This window comes from Leopardus geoffroyi, chromosome D1 (assembly GCF_018350155.1).
Source record: "Leopardus geoffroyi isolate Oge1 chromosome D1, O.geoffroyi_Oge1_pat1.0, whole genome shotgun sequence".
Taxonomy (NCBI): domain Eukaryota; kingdom Metazoa; phylum Chordata; class Mammalia; order Carnivora; family Felidae; genus Leopardus; species Leopardus geoffroyi.
This window is the reverse complement of record NC_059329.1, coordinates 59,862,909-59,883,586: the sequence shown is the minus strand read 5'-3', so window position 1 is coordinate 59,883,586 and position 20,678 is coordinate 59,862,909. Positions and strand designations below refer to the sequence as shown.

The 20,678-nt window shown below is 37.5% G+C and overlaps 1 protein-coding gene across 10 annotated transcripts in view; it reads left to right on the top strand.

The window, feature by feature from the left end:
- The window catches only part of NUP98 (nucleoporin 98 and 96 precursor), a 116,666-nt gene that overhangs the window by 38,423 nt on the left and 57,565 nt on the right, over positions 1 to 20,678 (top strand). For 5 of the 10 annotated variants that reach the window (XM_045484196.1, XM_045484194.1, XM_045484195.1 and 2 more), the window contains 3 exons: positions 2,669 to 2,809; positions 9,175 to 9,308; positions 12,018 to 12,205. In XM_045484196.1, the coding sequence (XP_045340152.1) occupies positions 2,669 to 2,809; positions 9,175 to 9,308; positions 12,018 to 12,205 (463 nt within the window). The remainder of the gene's footprint in view (positions 1 to 2,668; positions 2,810 to 9,174; positions 9,309 to 12,017; positions 12,206 to 20,678) is intronic. The other 5 variants (XM_045484200.1, XM_045484199.1, XM_045484204.1 and 2 more) reach the window with 1 other exon arrangement.

Sequence of the window (20,678 nt, the reverse complement as noted above, 5' to 3'; positions counted from 1 at the left end):
AATGTCCTGTAACAAATTTTCCTGTAAAATGTATTATTCCTTGACATTTGATATTCCCCACCTCCCATGTGCTCAGACCAGGGAACCCTCATTAAATCAGGGGTGTATACGTTTCTGATTTGACAGTGATATAAAGTATCATTGTCACTATCTATAATATGCCATTTTCTTGGTAGTTAGTAATATTGCTATCTTTTTTTTTTTTTTTTTTAAATGTTTATTTTTGAGAAAGAGAGAGCATGAGCTGGGGAGGGGCAGAGAGAGGGAGACACAGACTCCAAAGCCAGCTCCAGGCCCTGAGCTGTCAGCACAGAGCCTGATGTGGGGCTCGAACCCACGAACCATGAGACCATGACCTGAGCTGAATTCAAATGCTTCTTAACTGACTGAGCCACTCAGGTGCCCTGGTAGTTAGTAATATTAAGATATTTTAGTTCTTGGGGTGCCTGGGTGTCTCAGTCGGTTAAGCACCCAACTCTTGGTTGTGGCCCCAGGTCGTAATCTCACGGTTCATGAGTTAGAGCTCCACATAGGGCTCTATGCTGATGGTGCGGACCTGCTTGGGATTCTCTCCCTCTCTTCTGCCCCTCCTGCTTGCTCGTTCTCTCTCAAAATAAATAAACTTTAAAAGATTTCCAAAAAAGAGATTTTAGTTCTTAAAATTTTCCACGAAGTAGTAAGTTTAGGGTGCATCTAGTAAAGTTTATTGTAATGCTAAGGTATACACAGAAAAATTTACCCAAAGCTAATAGATACCATAGATAAAACTAACTTCTAATCTCAAAAGGAATATAACCATTTTCACTTTTTTTCTTGAGCATCCTTGGAGTTTCTAGGGCCACTATTACAACATGGTGCCCCCCATATATCTGCTTTATGACTCCTACAACTAATCGTAAATATAGCGCATTTCATAAATTGACATTATTTTCCAGAATGTCCCTCAACCTGTGGACTCTTAGGAAGTCCTTTTTATTAAGCATAAAAAGCCATTTACGTAATATGAGCTAGATCTAGATAAAATATTTATTTTTCTATTGACAAATTGCAGCAGTATGCAGGCAGGTCAATTTATGATAGTCTCTTTCCAGGTGACCTGAACCTCCCAGTGCCTTTTTTATTCTTTTATTGGTTATTGAAATACAGTGATTTTTAGACTGTTTCATGGTTCTTCATCCAGGGCTCCTACAAAGGTGAAGGAAATGCATACCCATCCAGATGAGAAATTTTTGTCTATTTTATATATTCGTTTTTCTTCTAGGTTTTTGTTCATTGGTAAGGAGGTATTTGCTACCTGGAAAAATAAAGAATTCTGAAATTTGTGCTGTAAAGTATGTCTTTCAAGGAAGTAAATTCAGGTTTTCTGTTAATTTTCACCAATTTCTGATAGTTTGGGATTTTAAAAGAAGCCATTCCCTATTCCAAAGCTGTAGCAAAGGGATTGTCTTCTTGTTACTAATTAGACAGGGAATGTTTTGTCCATTCAGTAGTTACCCTCACTAATTTATTTTGTATGGATTCTCTGAGTATAAACTTCCTAGCCTTTTTTTGATTGCAATCTCAAAACAATTTGTATTCAGTATTTTAGATCTCTAAGTATTGTATTTCTGAAGTGGTTTTTTTCTCTCTCAAGATGCATTGATGGCGTTAAAACGAACTTTAGATCTTCCGAATTTCCAATAACTTTTTGAGGAGGAGGAGGAGATGGAAATTTTAAAAAAAATTAATGCCAATAAATCATTCTAAATAAATTTCTCCCCAGTTTCACTGCTGAGAACAAGATCCATACGCAAGATTCATTAGACTTTAAAACCTAAGTTTCTGCAGTGGTTTCCCCTTGGTGAAAATAAGTTCTACTCCCTCCAGTCTGATTCATGATGAAACTTGAGACTGTTTAGTAACCTCATCACAAAGCATTTAGCTTTTTATAAAACAAAACGTTTGTCTTGGTGTAAAGTAGTTTTCATGAGATAGTACACTTGAAACTACTGCTTTTTGCTCTTCACAGATGTATTGGATTTGGTTTTCTGTAGTTTAGCCTGTATGTTAGTCAAAAAGATGACATTGTGATTGGTTCAGCTGCATATTTTGATTTGCAAATATTGATATTTAAAAATTGATTATTTTTTAATTCTTTCAAACTTCGTATTACTATAGTGTAGTAAAGAACCCTGGTTGTATTCAGATGCACCAAGATTTGAACCTCAGTTTCACCATCTACAACATTTGTGACAATTGAGCTAATTACTAAACGCTTAGTTTTCTCATCTATAAAATGCAGATAATATGTCCTATTTCAGGCTTAGGAAGATTAAGTGAGGTACTAGCTAATATTTAATGAATATTAGTATCTACCAGTCCTCTTTTAAATGCTTAGTATGTGTTTATTCATTTTAACCTTAGGATAAATATCTAAGCTATGTATTATTATCTCATGTTATAGTTGAAGAACCCGAAGCACAGAGAAGTTAAGTGTTTTGCCTATGATGTATATAATGTACTTAGCACAGTGCCTGGCATATAGTTAGCATTGACTGTATTAGCTCTTTTGTTGAAATGAGTGGTCATTATGAAGTTTCCAAATGTATTATATTTTTAAGTAACTGACCTCTGGTATAACATTCAAAGGATCTCCTGTGGCGCTTTTTCTTTCCTCTTGTCTCCGTAGCTCTTGGTGCTGGACAGGCATCTTTGTTTGGGAACAACCAACCTAAGATCGGAGGGCCTCTTGGTACAGGAGCCTTTGGGGCCCCTGGATTTAATACTACGACAGCTACTTTGGGCTTTGGAGCCCCCCAGGCCCCAGTAGGTAAGTGTCAGTCACTTTAGAAGGCTTTACTCAGCTGTATTTCTTGCTAATACTTAACTTGTTGACCTCATTTTCCACCCATTCCATCACCCTACCAAAGCAGTACACAAACACACTTAAACAGTCATGTAGTACAGAAGGGCTTGTAACGGATCTTGGCCTTCTCCACTTCCCCACTCCCAGGCTTAGTCCCCCAAAGAAGCCACTTTGTTACAGTCACTTTGTTTCCTGGTGTATAGTTAAGTTCATATCTCTAAACGATGTGCTTATGTTGATATGTTTTGCTTTATTAAGTTTTAATTTAACTTATTAATAGTAGATGAGAAATTTAGCTCACTTATCCTGTGTTCTTTATTCATTTCTAACATAGCTGTATTACTAAATTCCCTAAGTTTAGTTTTGTTTACTGAAGTGTTTTTCATACTTACTCATTTGAACACCCTTACCCAGTTTTTGCCCCCTCTGCCTACCACCTTTATTATTATTATTTTCTAACTTAAAATGAACTTTTTAGCTTAAACAGCTTTTTAAAAGAAAGCTGTTCTGTTGGAAATAAACATACCACCTGGCATACATAGGGTAACTGAGTGAATGAGACAGAATGAAAGTAAGTCTCTTTACCATTAAGTTCATCTCCTGTACTATCATGACCCATGTACCACATTTTGATAAGGCTTTTGCAAATTTAAGCTGTGTCCCTACATTGTTTTTCTTATTCTATCACCTGAGAGACAGTATTTCTTGAGTTCTCTTGGTCAAGGAAGAGTATTAGTGCCTTTTCTCACCCTTCTTTTTCCTCTTCTTTTGTCATGTTTATATTTTCATATTGATAACATTGATAATGTATTCTGTCCTATAGTTATTAATTTTTTCTTAAAGAATAAAAGTTTTAATGTGAGCGTAGCATTTTATTACAACTATGAAAGCACTGCTGCCCAGCCAAGTACACCTTTCTCATACAGCTTTTTCTTTCTCCTAGAATTTCTTTTTTCCCTTTGCATTACCAGCCCTTATCACCTTCCTGAACTGGTCCAAATTCTTAAGGTTTCAGAATTCTTTTTTACTCTGAATACATCATTCCTTGATCCCTCTGTTCTCCTGCAGAAGTATAAACTCTTATTATTCCCTGGGCCTTCAGCATTGCTCCTGATACTCCCTTCAAGTTTACTCAGTGAGAACTGTTCTGTCCTGAATGTAGGGTTTTCTTCTTTATTTCCTGGAATGTATTTTTAAGTAAATTACATATGAAAGATAAACTTTGATCACTTACAATTCTGACAGTACAGAATCTTTTTTGTTCCTCACGCTTTAATATTATGGAATTCTACTGTGAAAATAATTTATCCTCAGAACTTGGACTATATTCCTTTCATTAACCATTATTTGTTGAGAAGTCTAATGCCTTTCTGATTCTTGAGACTTGTTCCATTCCCCACAAGGACTTAGGATTGTCTCTTTGTTCGGAAATTTCACTGAATTGCTTATACCTTTTCTATCTTAATGCTTAATTTTTTTCTTTTTTTTTTTTTTTTAAAGAGAGAGAGCGCACGAGCTGGTTATAAGGGCAGAGAGAGAGAATCTTAAGCAGGCTCCATGCTCAGTGAGGAGCCCGATCATGACCGCCAAAATCAAGAGTCAGACGCACAATCTACCTAACCACCCAGGCGCCCCTCTACGTTAATGCTTGATTTTTAAACTGTGTTTCTATTTTTTTTAGATTTTTTACTGTCTTCTAAATCATTTTATTTATTTTGAGAGAGAGAAAGAGAGTGTGAGGGGCAGAGAGAGAGAGAATGCCAAGCAGGCTCTCTGCTGTCAGTGCAGAGCCCGATGGGGGCTTGATCTCAATAACCATGAGACTTAGCTTGACCTGAGCTAAGTCAAGAGTCAGACACTTAACTGACTGAGCTACCCAGGCATCCTGAATTTTTATTTTTAACTTACATGAATTCTTTCTCATTCTTCGAAACTTATTTTTTTTTAAGTATCCTGTTCTTAGATTCCGTTATTTCTTGAAACTTTGAATTTGTTAATTGGCATTAAAATTTTTTTAGGACTCTTCTGTGCCTTACCTCTTCAGGGTTATTTTTGCTTTGGTCTTATTCTTTAATGCTCCGTGATCCTTACCATTCAAGAATAAAATAATTAAAAGCTTATTGGCAACTTATGTATATGGGTAGAGCATGTTTACCAGTAAGCTTCACTTTAAGGTGCGTAGTCCAGAAACCAGCTATTGTCCAAGGGTCCTCTGATGGTTAGAATGCCACATTCTTAGCTCTGGGATGATGCAAGTACTGAAACTAGTTGCCCTTGTTCTTTCCAAGTATTAACTTTGTTTCATCAGAGGCACACTCTCTGATGTTTGGCTTATCTGTTAAGCATCAGGGATTAGGAGGATGAAGGTATAGGTGTTTTGTACATGTACTTACATTGATTTATCTCTCCTGCTTTCAGTCTCACTTCATCAAACTTGGTGTCATTGAATCCCTAATCTTTCTGGGATTCTCCAGGGCAGATAAGCTCTACGTTGGGCTGTAATCCCCTATGAATGTACTCTAAACGTAGTTTGCTGTATCCTGCTTTGTTACTCCTCTGTCCACTTCTTTCCCCTAGAAATTTGTTATATTTTATCAAATGCTCATTTGTTACTTCCCATTCTTTGTCGGTGTGGGTTATATAGATACATTTTAATTTGTTTTAAACATAGATTTTACTTAGATCTTTGGAAGGAGTGGAGGTGAATTAGAATTCCAGTTGACATCCGGGTGCCTGGGTGGCTCAGTCAGTTAAGCGTCTGACCCTGTTTCGGCTCAGGCCATGATCTCACAGTTCATGCGTTTGAGACCCGCATCGGGCTTTGCACTGGCAGCAGGGAGTCTGCTTGGTATTCTCTCCTTCTCTTCCCTCTGTCCCTCCCCCATGCATGCACGTGTACTTGCTCTCTCAAAATAAATAAATACAAACTTTAAAAAAATAAAATAGGGCGCCTGGGTGCCTCTTTTGGTTAAGCATCTGACTCTTGATTTTAGCTCAGGTTGTGATTTCACAGTTGTGAGATCCCCATGTCATGCTCTGTGCTGGGTGTGGAGCCTGCTTAAGATTCTCCTTCTCCCTCTGCCCCTCCCCCACTTGTGTGTGCAGGCACTCATCTTTCTCTCTTAAAAAAAAAAATCAGCTTTATCATTAAAAGTGATATTTTCAGTTTTATTTCTTTTCTTTAGTTTTAGTTGTTTTCACTAGAAAGGGTACCATACATATTTGTAACCTGCCATTTTTACTTGGATAGTACTGTGTTTTGAATGGTTTTTGATAATCCATCTTCTAAAATCAATTAAAAGGTCCTGACACAAGCATTTAATAGTATAGTTACATATAGTAGTGTCACCACAAACTTAAAAGTAGCTATGTTGACTTTTAGAATGTACATCTTTGCATCACAGGACACTAACTGTAAGGTGCTTTAGAGTTTATATGAGTCTGAGTCCACTCTTAACAGTGGGAGTCCCTCAGTTACAGTTTTCCAAATCAGTCTAGTCCATTGTTTTGTTCAGGTTGTTTAGAAATCAAAACATGCCTCCATAGAATTTCCACTTAGTGGTTCTAAGCTAAGCAAACCAGTTTGTTACAGTTTTTCTTGCAGTAACCCTGTTGTCTTTCCTCAAGGTAAAGTATCATCAGTTTTTTCTATTCTTGTACTTTGATTTTATACCTTTTCCTATCCCTTTAATCATTTGGTCATGATGAATCTTCTCAGTATGTTGTCAAATTATTGTGACCAGAATTGAATATTTATAACACAAATGGTAGCTTAACAAATGCTTACATGCTTGCGAGTTCTCTTATTTTTGGTAACATATTAGCTCTCTTGTCTGTATATGTAAATCATACAGTTAACTTAGAGAAGATTTCATATTTAAACCTACAAAAATAAAAATATCCTCACACACTTTCCTAATTATGTTTAGATTTGTTAAAGGAGTTCTTACTCTTTTGAGTAAGCCCAGGTGGGGTGAACTATTATACTTGTTAACAATGGGATGAGCTGGTGCAGGTCAACATTATTTTTAATGGATAATTGGCTGTCAAATACCAAACTTGACTAGTGAATATTAGAGTTCTTCTAAATTTTTTTAACGTTTGTTTGTTTGTTTGTTTGTTTGTTTTAATTTTTTTTTTTAACATTTATTTATTTTTGAGACAGAGACAGAGCATGAACGGGGGAGGGTCAGAGAGAGAGGGAGACACAGAATCTGAAACAGGCTCCAGGCTCTGAGCGGTCAGCACAGAGCCTGATGCGGGGCTCGAACTCACGGACCGTGAGATCATGACCTGAGCTAAAGTCAGACGCTTAACCGACTGAGCCACCCAGGCGCCCCTGTTTATTTTTGAGACAGAGAGAGACAGAGCATGAACGGGGGAGGGTCAGAAAGAGAGAGAGAGACACACACACACAGAATCTGAAACAGGCTCCAGGCTCTGAGCCGTCAGCACAGAGCCCGACGCGGGGCTTGAACTCAGGAACTGCAAGATCAAGACCTGAGCCGAAGTCGGACACTTAACCGACTGAGCCACCCAGGCGCCCCTAGAGTTCTTTTAAAAACATCCAGGTTTTCTTGAATTTCCTTGAATAGTCCACAGAATAACACTGTGCTGTTATTGTGTGGTACTGTGTACCAAAACTGCTTTTCTAAATCTTTTCCCTGCTGATGGTCTTAAATTGGATTTAGGAACTTTCCAGTACAGATGATTTATTATATGCTCTTAAAATGGACATCTCCTCTGGGTTTCACAATCTTGAGCAAACTTGCATTCTCTACTGATATATTAGTATACAGTGTTTTAGTATTTAATTGATAAATCTGATTTAAAAAAAATTTTTTTTTTCAACGTTTATTTATTTTTGGGACAGAGATAGACAGAGCATGAACGGGGGAGGGGCAGAGAGAGAGGGAGACACAGAATCGGAAACAGGCTCCAGGCTCTGAGCCATCAGCCCAGAGCCTGACGTGGGGCTCGAACTCACGGACCGTGAGATCGTGACCTGGCTGAAGTCGTACGCTCAACCGACTGCGCCACCCAGGCGCCCCTGATAAATCTGATTTTAAAAAAGCTTAATTTGACTAAGGTGGATCTACCCCTTTTTCATTAATTTAGCTTTAGCTGTCCTGGATTTGTTGTTGCTGCTGCTGCTGTGGTTTTTTCCTCTATTATGAGTACTAAAATTCTCCAAATGTTTTGTTTGTAGCACTTCTTTACTGTGGATTACCTAATATATTTTGGTGTTAGCCGTATTTTAAACATTTATAAAGGAAAAAAGTATTTTTATCTCTAAGATGACTTAAGTATGATTTGACTTTTTATCAGTATTTTTGAAAATACTAATTTTGTAAAGCAGTTTCTTCATCAATCAAGATATAGTACTGATAGTTGTGGGGTTTGTTTTGTTTTTACTGTGTATGATTATAGATTATCATTCCTTGTCTGTTCCCTGAATTCTCTGTGACTAATGACATGTTTTTACACTTAGAAAATTAGATTAATTGGAGTGATACTTTTTCTTTCAATTTACTTGAATGTAATAGGAATATTAAATGTAAATAATAAACATATAAGGGCACCTTAGCAACTATCTTCATTTTTTATATGCCACTTTCTTCCTCTAGTCTTAGTTATTCTGCAATTTTTACTTATTAAATCAAAGATGTTTCCTTATTTCCAATGTGAAACACATAGTCATTATTTTTAATAACTACTTAACCCACCATGTTGATGTGTCATGATTTTTACAGCTGTTAATGTTGGACATAGATTGTTCCCAAGTCTTAACTATAACAGATAATATTCATCACTTACAAACATTTCTTTATTTTATTTCTAGTTTAATGAAGTCCTTGGGTTAAATTTCCATGATGGAAACAAGTAGGTTAAAAAACATAAAAACAGTACTTGTTTTATGTACTGTCATACCGTTTCTTTTAGACAGAGTAAACCAATTTGTAATGTTTCTAGAAGTCAAAGACTGTAACTCTTTCTATACAGCTGTGGCACTGATAGATAATGACATAGGTATAATATATTTTTTCAGGGTTGTTTTAAATTTTATTTCATTGATTATTGACAGTGAACACTTAAGTAAAAATTTTTGTGTGTTATCTCTTATGAAATGTCTCTTCATATCTTTGACCCATTAGTTTATTTGATTGTTGGTTTTCTTCACAGTTTGCTCCTCTGCTTCCCACCAATAATGCTGTTGAGTGAGTCTGAATGTTTTGAAGGTGTTTCCAAAACAATTGTGTTCTCTTGCTATAAATGCATTGGATCCTTGGACTGATAATCTTGCTTTTTCTTTTCTTTTTTTAAAAAAGCTTTGACAGATCCCAATGCTTCTGCTGCCCAGCAAGCTGTTCTCCAGCAGCATATCAATAGTCTAACATACTCACCTTTTGGAGATTCTCCTCTCTTCCGGAATCCCATGTCAGACCCTAAAAAGAAAGAAGAGGTAAATTTAAGGATGCTTTTATAAAGTTTATTCTCAGGTTAGGAGAAACTAGCTGTGTAGAATGTAATTTCTTACATATATAACCTAAGCAAAGCTAGGTGTAGTTAAGTTTTTAAGACACATTATGCTTTTTTCTGGGCAAAAAATTAGGTTTGGAATTATTATTATTTGGAGGGCAGCATGGCAGTGAAATGAACACTGGACTGGAGATGAGGGCTGAGACTTTCAATAGCTCTGAACTAAGGCATGTATTATTATTCCTATTTTATAGTTGAGCAAACCTAAGGATCAGAGAGGCTGATTTTCCTAAAATAATGCTGTTAAGTGGCACATCAATATCTTTTCTCCTGGTTTCTGTAGTTAACTTTGTATTAATCTTTTATGCTCTAGTGTCAAATAATCTTTTGCTCACTGTGGTGTGGTGTTAAAAGTAGTCTTTGGTCTGTTTGATCATTGTGTTACCATGTACAACTGATGAGACCTTGAGCATGTTATTTTGCCTCTGAATGTGTTTCCTCATCTGTAAAATGGGAATGGTAATACTGTTTAGTGTTCAGAATTAAATGAGATGATGCATACCTGGCTTATAGTAAGTTGATCAGTCTATAGCTCTTCAATCATTTCTGTCATCTTATTTCTCCCTCAGCTGGCTATTGAATTAACCTTGGTTTCTTTTTTATTTATTTATTTTTAAAAAAATTTTTTTTTTTCAACGTTTATTTATTTTTGGGACAGAGAGAGACAGAGCATGAACGGGGGAGGGGCAGAGAGAGAGGGAGACACAGAATCGGAAACAGGCTCCAGGCTCTGAGCCATCAGCCCAGAGCCCGACGCGGGGCTCGAACTCACGGACCGCGAGATCGTGACCTGGCTGAAGTCGGACGCTTAACCGACTGCGCCACCCAGGCGCCCCTTTGGTTTCTTTTTAAAAAAAAAAATTTTTTTTTAATGTTTTTATTTATTTTGGGGACAGAGAGAGACAGAGCACGAGTGGGTTAGGGGCAGAGAGAGAGGGAGACAGAATCTGAAGCAGGCTCCAGGCTCTGAGCCGTCAGCACAGACCCTGACGCAGGGCTCGAACTCAGGGACTGTGAGATCATGACCTGAGCTGAAGTTGGACACTCAACCAACTGAGCCACCCAGGCGCCCCTTGAATTAACCTTGTAACTAGATATAATGAGAAGATAGGAACTTAAAGTGCTTTTTAACACGCTGTGTAAATGTAAGTTGTGCTTAGATGAACATTGTGTGTTAGTGGCGCAGCATAATTTTAGGCCTAAACATGTGCTGGTCACTGTGTTCAGTACTGAGGATACAAAATGAAAGCAAGAACTTATTCTCTGAGAACTTGGTATTTAGTGAGGAAGATCAGATCTGTTAAGGTGTTTAAATTTACTCAAGCTCAATATAGTATATACAGTCAGCTGATGAATGGATAAACAAAATGTTGTAGATCTATATGATGAATATCATTCAGTCATAAAAAGGAATGAAGTACTGATACATACTATGTATGACATGGATTGACCTTGAAAACATGCTAGGTGAAATAAACCAGACACAAGAGGCCACATGATTCCATTTATATAAAATGCCTAGAATAGGTAAATTTATACAGACAGAATAGATTCATGTTTGCTGAGTTTTAAAGGCTGGAATTGGGAGGCACAGCATTTCTTTTTGGGGTGAGGGGAATGTTTTGGACTTAGATATTGGTGGTTCTTGCACAACTTATTAAATATACTAAAACCCACTGGATTGTATGCATTAAAATGGTAAATTTTATGTTAAAGAAGAGTATGTAAAGTTTGATAAGGCTTTGCAAAAGAGGTCACATTTAACTTTTTTTGAGTATGTATGTAGAAGTTGGTAGGTCTAAGTCAAGACATTCCAAGCAAAGGCACACAATTGTGAAATATCACAAAAAATATCTAGGAAGGTTCACTGTTGCAGATAGTTTCACACTGGTGCAAACAATTTACACTGTGACGAGAACAATAAATTGTGACAGGTTTTATATGTTAGACATTGTTGTTTCCAATGGTTGTATAATCCCATGTATAATGTTTAGGAAAACAAATATAAAACATCCCGAAGATGCTATAGAAGCATAATAAAGGTGCCATCAAGTGGTTTTTTTTTGTTTGTTTAATTTAATGTTTATTTAGTTTTTGAAAGAGTGTGCGTGCACAAGCTGGGGAGGGGCAGAGAGAGAGCAGGAGACACAGAATCTGAAGCAGGCTACAGGCTCAGCACAGAGACTCACAGACTGCGAGATTATGCCCTGAGCTGAGGTCAGACGCTTAACCGATTGAGCCACCCAGGCATCCCTGAAGTCTTAATTTAGTTGTGTCTCTTCCACTAACTTGTAATTTCCTCAAAAATCAGGGGAAGTGATTTTATTATTTTTATTGTGAGTGCTTAGTGTTTGACTCATGGCAATTAGCAGTGTTTACTAAATGATGAATAAATGAAAGCTATTATTTTTTCAGAGTGATTTGGATTGCGTGGAAGTTGAATAGCAATTCATGGGCACATCTCAGTTTATTTTGAAGTGTGACATTTTTGGTTTAGTTGAAAAATAAACAGAGGTATCTAGTTGGGTGACTGGCAGATAGGAGATTTGAACTCTATTCTTACAAGTTTTTTAAGGCCAAAACAATGCCTTTGAATTAAACTAGAACTGTCCTTGATGGTTTTGTTTTTCAGAGATTGAAACCAACAAATCCAGCAGCCCAGAAGGCTCTCACTACACCCACTCATTATAAACTAACACCCCGTCCTGCCACCAGAGTTCGACCAAAGGCTTTACAGACAACAGGCACAGCGAAGTCCCATCTGTTTGATGGGCTGGATGATGATGAGCCATCCTTAGCCAATGGAGCATTCATGCCTAAGTGAGTTTACTTTTGTCAGCATAAATTAAGTGTGAATATTAATTTAAACTAAGTACAAAATAATATATAATTATTTACCTGAATGTAATAGAAATGTTGTGTTTAGGTTTTTGTTTTTAACTTGAAAAATAGAGAACATTACAGATAATAAAAGTGACCTAATCATTCCTAAGGGTGACCATGGTTAACATAAAAATATTTAGATTAATATGCTTCTAGTTTTACATATGCATGTTTTTTTATTTTGAGAATTTAGTCCTTGCATAATTTTATTTTTTTATTTAAAAAAAATTTTTTTTTTAACGTTTATTTATTTATTTTTTTTTTTTTTAATTTTTTTTTTTTTTAATTTTTTTTTCGTTTATTTATTTTTGGGACAGAGAGAGACAGAGCATGAATGGGGGAGGGGCAGAGAGAGAGGGAGACACAGAATCGGAAACAGGCTCCAGGCTCTGAGCCATCAGCCCAGAGCCCGACGTGGGGCTCGAACTCCCGGACCGCAAGATCGTGACCTGGCTGAAGTCGGACGCTTAACCGACTGCGCCACCCAGGCGCCCCCGTTTATTTATTTTTGAGACAGAGAGAGACAGAGCATGAACAGGGGAGGGTCAGAGAGAGGGAGACACAGAATCTGAAACAGGCTCCAGGCTCTGAGCTGTCACCACAGAGCCTGACGCGGGGCTCGAACTCACGGACCGTGAGATCATGACCTGAGCCGAAGTCGGACGCTTAACCGACCAAGCCACCCAGGCGCCCCTGCATAATTTTATTTTTAATCAGAAGGTACTTTTTTCTTAAAACTTAAATTGGCCAAACCAATTAAGAAGAAGCTCTCTACATATTTTTATATTTCCATACATACAGGTATTGAACCAATAATAATTACATAGGAAAAAATACACAAAGTATGTAGAAGAGCTGTTGGTAAACATTTAAAATTAAATTTAAATTATGCAGTAGAGCACATATGCCCTAGAGTGCTAACATGAACATGGAAATAAAATGAAAAATACATAGCAAATTGTTACCAGTAGTTAACATTTGGAAATGTAATTTCAGAGCATTTCATTTCTGCGTTATTTTTCTAGATACATAGTTAGACAAACAGATGCATACTCTGGCTTTTTTTTTTTTTAATTTATTTAAGTAATATCTACACCCCACATGGGACTTAACTCATGACCCCGAGTTCAAGAGTCGCATGTTTCTCTGACAGAGCCAGCCAGGTGCTTCTACACAGGTTTTGTTTTGTTTTTTGTTTTTGTTTTTTAAGTTTATTTATTTAGAGAGAGACAGAGGAGGGGCAGAGAGAGAGAATCCCAAGCAGGCTCTACGCTGCCAGTGCAGAGCCCCACATAGGGCTTGATCCCACGAACTGCGAGATCTCAAGTCAGCTGTTTAACTGGCTGAGCCACCCAGGTGCCCCTACAGATGCTTTTTTAACAGCAAGTACTTTAATCAGAAGAGTGTGGTTTTGGCCTTTTTTTTTTTTTTTAAGCTGTGGAGAAAAAGTGGAAATTCATCACGTGCAGCTCTTTATTTATGAATGTTACTAAGTTAAAAAAAATTACTCTTTCCTTAAAAATATGGTGGGCTACTGCTTCAGAAAAGATGGAACGTCCATTTTCATACAGTTCTTAGCATATCAGTGGATTATTTTGAAGGCAGGGACTGTGTATGATTCATGTTTATGTGTCAGCATTTAGCAATTTGTTTGGCACAGAAAAGATTAGGGTGGGAAGGTACACATTTTGCTGGTAATACCACCCATATCCCCTTCTTGGCTTCCACTTCTGTGTTACTGCTCTCAACTGTCTTAATGTATTAGAAATATTTTACACGATTCATCTCTCCTTCCTTTCTTTTTTTGAGAGAGAGAGGGCGCAAGTGAGTGAGGGGCAGAGAGAGACAGAGAGAGAGGCGAGGCTGGTGCTCCCCCCACGTGGGGCTCGTGCTCACAAACCATGAGATCATGACCTGAGCTGAAGTCAGGTGCCTAACTGACTGAGCCACCCAGGGACCCTCCTTCCTTGATTCTTTAATTGACTTCCAGGAACCCCACACTTGCCTAGTTTTCTTCCTACTATACTGGTTGCCCTCTGTCTCCTTGGCTCCTTCCTCCTCTACTCAACCTCTTAAAATTGGAATGCCCCTGAGCTCAGTTCTTGATCACATTTTCTTTACTGTCTCAGAGTGATTTAATTTAGTTTCATAGCTTTGTATGTCATTTATAGTCTGATGATTCCCAAACTTCTATCTCCACTCCCGACCTCTCTCCCAAACTCCGGATTTTTATATCCAGCCCTACTCAACATCTCCACTTGGATGTCTAAAAGATATTTATTTCAAAATTAACGTTTACAACACTGAACTCCTCATCTTCCACCTCAAACCTGTTACATCCAAACTTCTATCAGATAATTGCATTTCTGTCATTCTAGCTGCTCAGGCCAGAAACTTTGGAATCCTTTACTTCTTTCATATGTCCCACATCTAAACCATCAGCAAATCTTCTTTGTTGTACCTACAAAGATTACCCAGCATCTGACCAATTATTAACCACTCTACTACCACTCTACTACCCTGATCCAAGCCATCATCATCTCTTCACTGAATTATTACAATATTCTCCTGATCTTTCAGCTTTTACCCTTACCCTTCTGCATTCTATTCTGAATGTAGCTAGAGATCTATTTGAAGTGTTAAGTCATATCATGTCACTCTTCTCTTCAAAACTGTGTGGTGATTGATTTTTTACTCAGAGTAAAAGCCAAATTCTGTGCAATGGTGTGTAAGGTACTGTAAGATCTGACCTTCCATTACCTGTATGAATGCGACTACTACTACTCTCCATTGTCTACTCCACTCTAATTTTACTGCCTCCTTGCCACTGTTAGGACAGAAAAGCCATGTGTTGCCTTTCAATCTTTGCCCTGCTTGTTCTTTTTGCACTGAAACACTTCTTCCGATAAATCCTTATAGTTAATCCTCAGTGTCCCCACAATGAAGATTACTTGGACCAGTCTATTGAAAATCGCACTCATCTTTTCTCTTGTCAGCATTCCCCCCACATTCTTCTCATCCTTCTTTTTCTTTCTTTCTCATACCTTCTAATATGTAATTTATTTTTAGTTTTCTTTCTGTTCTCTCGCTCTAGAACATGAGTTCTATATAGGTAGGTACCCTGGTTTTGTTCTGTCATTTAAAGTGCCTGAAATAGTTCTTGTTACTTAGTAAGTAATCAATGAATGTTGAACATCTGAATGCATCTTAGGCATAAAGGGAGCTAAATAATAGCATAGAATCCCACAACTTCACTCTTATGCCAGTTATGGGGAAGGGTCTTAGAGGTGGAAATATTCTAAGCCAAGCAATAACGGGATGGAGATCATAAAGGTCTTTCTAGTTTATGCTGTCAGCTTTCCATGATTGAGTTGTTAGAATCTAGAATGTAGTGTTAACTGTATTTAACTATCTAAAGGAAATGGCAGATGCTACTGTTCACTTCCTAAACCAAACCTTGGGCTACCACTTTATAACTCTGTAAACAGCTGCCATATAATACCACAGATGGTAAAAGATTAATGAAGGACTTTATAAGTATGGCCGCCACTAGAACAGCACTCTGCTCTGAAAGATGAATTTGATAGATTAACGGTGTGAGAACCTTTTCAGTGCCACATCTTTTTCCTTTTGCCTTTTCATTCTAGTCAGAGGAATTTACTATAGAGCAAGCCAGTAATTATATTTATTCTGAGTGACAAAAATTTGAAAATACTCTTTAAAAAAATTTTGTTTTTTTAATGTTTATTTTTCAGAGAGAGAGAGCGCACACGCGCGCGAGCTGGGGAGGGGCAGAGAGAGAGGGAGACACAGAATTCAAAGCAGGCAGGCTCTGAGCTGTTAGCACAGAGTCTGATGCAGGGCTCAAACCCATGAACCGCAAGATCATGACCTGAGACGAAGTCAGACACTTAACTGACTGAGCCACCCAGGCGCCCTGAAAATATTCTTTAATTCATGTGTATGTTCCTTCATTCAACAAACATATATCAAGTAACTACTAAATGCCAAGTGTGATGAGCACTGGGAATGCAACTAAGAACAAAATTCATTCCTCTGTCACCCAATTCATAATCTGTGAGGGGAGAGAGATGTTGACAGTATTCACAAGTGAGACAAATGACAGAAAGAAGCAGAGATTGCCACTGTAGGAGAGACTAATAGCATGATGAAAGAAAGCTGCTCTGAAGATGTGTTATTTAAATTGAGGATTGAGGGGCACCTGGCTGACTTGGTGGAGCATAGAACTTTTGATCTCCAGGTTGTGAGTTCGAGCCCCATGTTGGGCATAGAGATTACATTAAAAATAAATAAACTGAAGAGGGTTAGGGAGGACTGTCAGAGGGAATATTTTGCTGTGTTTCTGGTTTAAATATGCCTATGTTTTTTTTTTCAAGTAACAGTTTTGCTTAATTTTTTTTAATGTTTATTATTTTGAGAGAGAAAGAGAGCGCAAGTGGGGGATGGGCAAAGAGAGAGGGAGACACAGAATCTGAAGCAGGCTCCAGGCTCCAAGCTGTCAGCACAGAGCCCAACGTGGGACTCGAACCCACTAACTGTGAGATCATGACCTGAACCGAAGTTGGACGCTTAACCGATTGAGACACCCAGGCACCCCTAGTTAAGAGTTTTATTTTCCAGTATTATTTTGAATATTTGTTTTAAACATAACTTACTTGAATTCATGGTATTCTATCCTGTATTTGCCAAATCAGGGTTTTTTTCCCCCCTCTATTTACATAAAATACTAGAAGATGCAAGTCGTTGTTATGGCGATGGTAGGAAGGAGAGATTACAAGGAGTACAAGGAAACTTTTGGGTATGATGACTGTGTTTTTCTGGATTTTGATAATGGTTTCACTGGTATACACAGATGTCAAAACTTATCAAACTGTACAATTTAGTATGTGGAGTTTACGTTAGCTATGAACTAATAAATGTAGCAAGGTTTGTGGGATACAAGTTCAATGTATGAAAGTCAATTTTGGGGTGCCTGGGTGGCTCAGTCAGTTAAGCAGCTGACTTTGGCTCAAGTCATGATCTCACCGTTAGTGAGTTTGAGCTCCACATATGGCTCTCTGCTGCCAGCATGGAGCCCGGTTCAGACCCTCTGTCCTCCTCTCTGTGCCCCTCGCCAGCTTGTGCATGTGTGCACTCTCTCTCAAAAAAAAAAAAGAAAAAAGAAAGGAATGCTTGGGTGGCTCCGTTGGTTGAGCGTCTAATTTCAGCTCAGCTTGTGAACTCAAGGTTCATGGGTTCAAGCCCCTGCATTGGGCTCTGTGCTGACAGCTCAGAGCCTGGAACCTGCTTCTGATTCTGTGTCTCCCTCTGTCTCTGCCCATACCCCATTTGTGCCTCTCTCTCTCTCTCTCTCTCCCTCTCTCTCTCTCTCTCCCTCTCTCTCAAAAATGAATAAATGTTAAAAAATTTTTTTTTAATTAAAAACATAAACCTTTTAAAAAAATCAACTTTATTACTACATACCTTTCTAGCTATATTCCTATAAGCCAGTTGAGAGCAGTGACTTAACTATGGCAGAATATACATGAATCTGTCATTTGTTTTTACTTATGAAGTATTTCATTGTTGAAATAAACTTAGTCTTTGAAGTCACATAGTTTTACTTTCCCAAATTAGTTTTGCTACACTCTGTTCTTTGTACCTAACTTCATATTTCTGGTCTCAGTCCTCTTCACTTTTGCCTGGCACTGTTTTTATGTTTTATGTTTGGTTCCTTATCTTCTAGTTGAAAGTATGTTCTTCATGTGAAATATTTAATCAGTCTCCCCACCCTGGTTGCTGTGTTTCAGTCTGTTGTAGCTGGTGTTTTTTTATGATTGTCAAGTTGTCCCATCTTGGCCGGCAAAAGCGGGGTGTTCAGGAGAAGTTCTTTGCACATAGGCTCTGATAGTGTTTGATAATTTCTTTGCTTATTAGGATTCACTGTGTAAAATTTTGTCCAGGATTTCTTGCCATCTGTGTTAATGACTTAGATTGGCTTGAATTTTCCTTTCCTACATGTTTTTTTTTTTTCAAATGTTTTTATTTATTTCTGAGAGAGAGGGAGAGAGAGAGAGAGAGAGAGAGAACAAGTAGGGGAGGGGCAGAGAGAGAGGGAGAAACCGAATCCGAAGCAGGCTCCAGCCTCTCAGCACAGAGCCTAACGTGAACCAGGAGATCATGACCTGAGCCAAAGTCAGACGCTTAACTGACTGGGCCACCCAGGTGCCCCTCTTACCTAATTTTAGTATAAAGTTTTTGCTGACCTTTTAAACAAATTGGGGAGTATTTCCTCCTTCTATTGTCTGGACAAGTTTATGTAAGATAGACCTTTTTGGGTTTTGTTTATATTAAATATAGAGTACTAGTGAAGGTATATGGGCCTGAAGTTTTTTTTGTAGTAAGGCTTGGTTTTGGTTTTTTTCTTAATTATTAACTTATATAAAAGTTAATAGGGTATTGAGCTTTTTTATTTTTTGAGTCACCTTTGGCAAGTTATGTTTTTATAACATCTGTTCATTGCAACTAAAATGTCAAATTCATGGGGCGCCTGGGTGGCGCAGTCAGTTAAGCGTCCGACTTCAGCCAGGTCACGATCTCGCGGTCCGTGAGTTCGAGCCCCGCGTCAGGCTCTGGGCTGATGGCTCAGAGCCTGGAGCCTGTTTCCGATTCTGTGTCTCCCTCTCTCTCTGCCCCTCCCCCGGTCATGCTCTGTCTCTCTCTGTCCCAAAAATAAATAAACGTTGAAAAAAAAAAAATAAAAAAAAAAAATAAAATAAAATGTCAAATTCATTGGCATAAAGTTGTTAAAAAGTATCCTTATTATCTTCTTCATTTCAGTAGAATCTATGGGGATATCCCCATTTTCATTTCTGACAAAGATTTGTGTGTTCTCAGTCTGGTCATGGATCTACCAATTTTACTGATTTCAAAGAACTAACTTCTGACTTTTATTGATGCTCCCGATTCTGTGATTGTTTTCTATTTTATAAACTTTTATTTATATTTTCACTAATGTTTATTTTCATTTTGTCTTCAGTTCTTTCCTTTCTTCCTCCCCCCCTTTTTTTTGGTATTTAATTTCCTGTCCTTTTTACAAATAGACGCTTAGTTTTTTGATTTTCAGCTTTTCTTCTTTCAAATACATGTATTTAAAGATATAAATTTCCTTTTAGTTCAGCTATATTTGTGTTCTCTAAGTTTTGATATGGAGTACTCTTTATCATCCAGGTAATAATTACATATGAATCAAATGCTTCTAATTTTCATGGGGGAGGTATTTTGAGCCTTGGATTATATGAGTATGAATTCTTAACATGGAGACTTTTAAACGATTGTTTTCTTAGTGATTTCTAGTTTATGTTCAAAAAAGGTACTCCAGGTGATTTTGATTCTCTGAAATTTGTGGCTTGCTTTTATGATCCCAACATATGGCTAGTTTTTTTAATATTCCCTGTGTATTTGATAAAACTATAGGAGCATCTGGGTGGTTCAGTTGGTTAAGCGTCTGATTCTCGATTTCACCTCGGGTCATTGTCTCATGGTTCATGGGTTTGAGCCTTGCATCGGGCTTTGTGCTGACAGTGTGGAGTCTACTTGGGATTTTCTCTCTCTGTCTCTCTGCCCCTCCCACACACACACAATCTCTCTCAAAATAAATAAATAAATAAACTTAAAAAAAAAAAAAAAGAAAAGATATTTGTTGGGGTATGGTCTTAAATTAGGCTAGGCTTGCTAATCATTTGGGTCTTCAATATTCATACTGATTTTTCCTTTTTCCTTTTTTTTTTTTTTTTTAGTTTGTTACTTTATTTCCTTAACTTCCAATATCACAAAAAATGAACACATCTACAGTTCCCTAAATTTATCCATTTTAGTACTTAACAGGGTTTACAAATGTATGTCTGAATCACTTGTGTTTTACTTAAGTATTTCTTTTACTTATTAATTCTTGTTGTAAAGTATAAATAAAAATGGTTAAAATGATAAATTTTATGTTAAGTGTACAATTCAGTGGCATTAAGTACATTCATAGTATTGTGTAACCATCACAACCATTTCTAGAACTTTTTCATCATCCCAAACAGGAAAAATGCACCTGTTATGCAATAATTCTGTATTTCCTCCTCCTTTCAGTCCCTTTTAACCCCTGTATTACTTTCTGTCTGTATGAATTAGCCTATTTTCGATACTTATATAAAGGGATTCCTACAGTATTCTTTTTCATGTCTGGATTATTTTACTTGGCTTAATGTTTTTAATATTCATAATATTGTAGCATGTATCAAAGCCTCATTGAAGCTTTAAGGCTGAATATTCTGTTGTATGGATATGCCACATTTTGTTTATCCATTCATGTGTTGTTTGATGTTTGGGTTATTCCACACTTTAGCTATGTGAATAGTGCTGT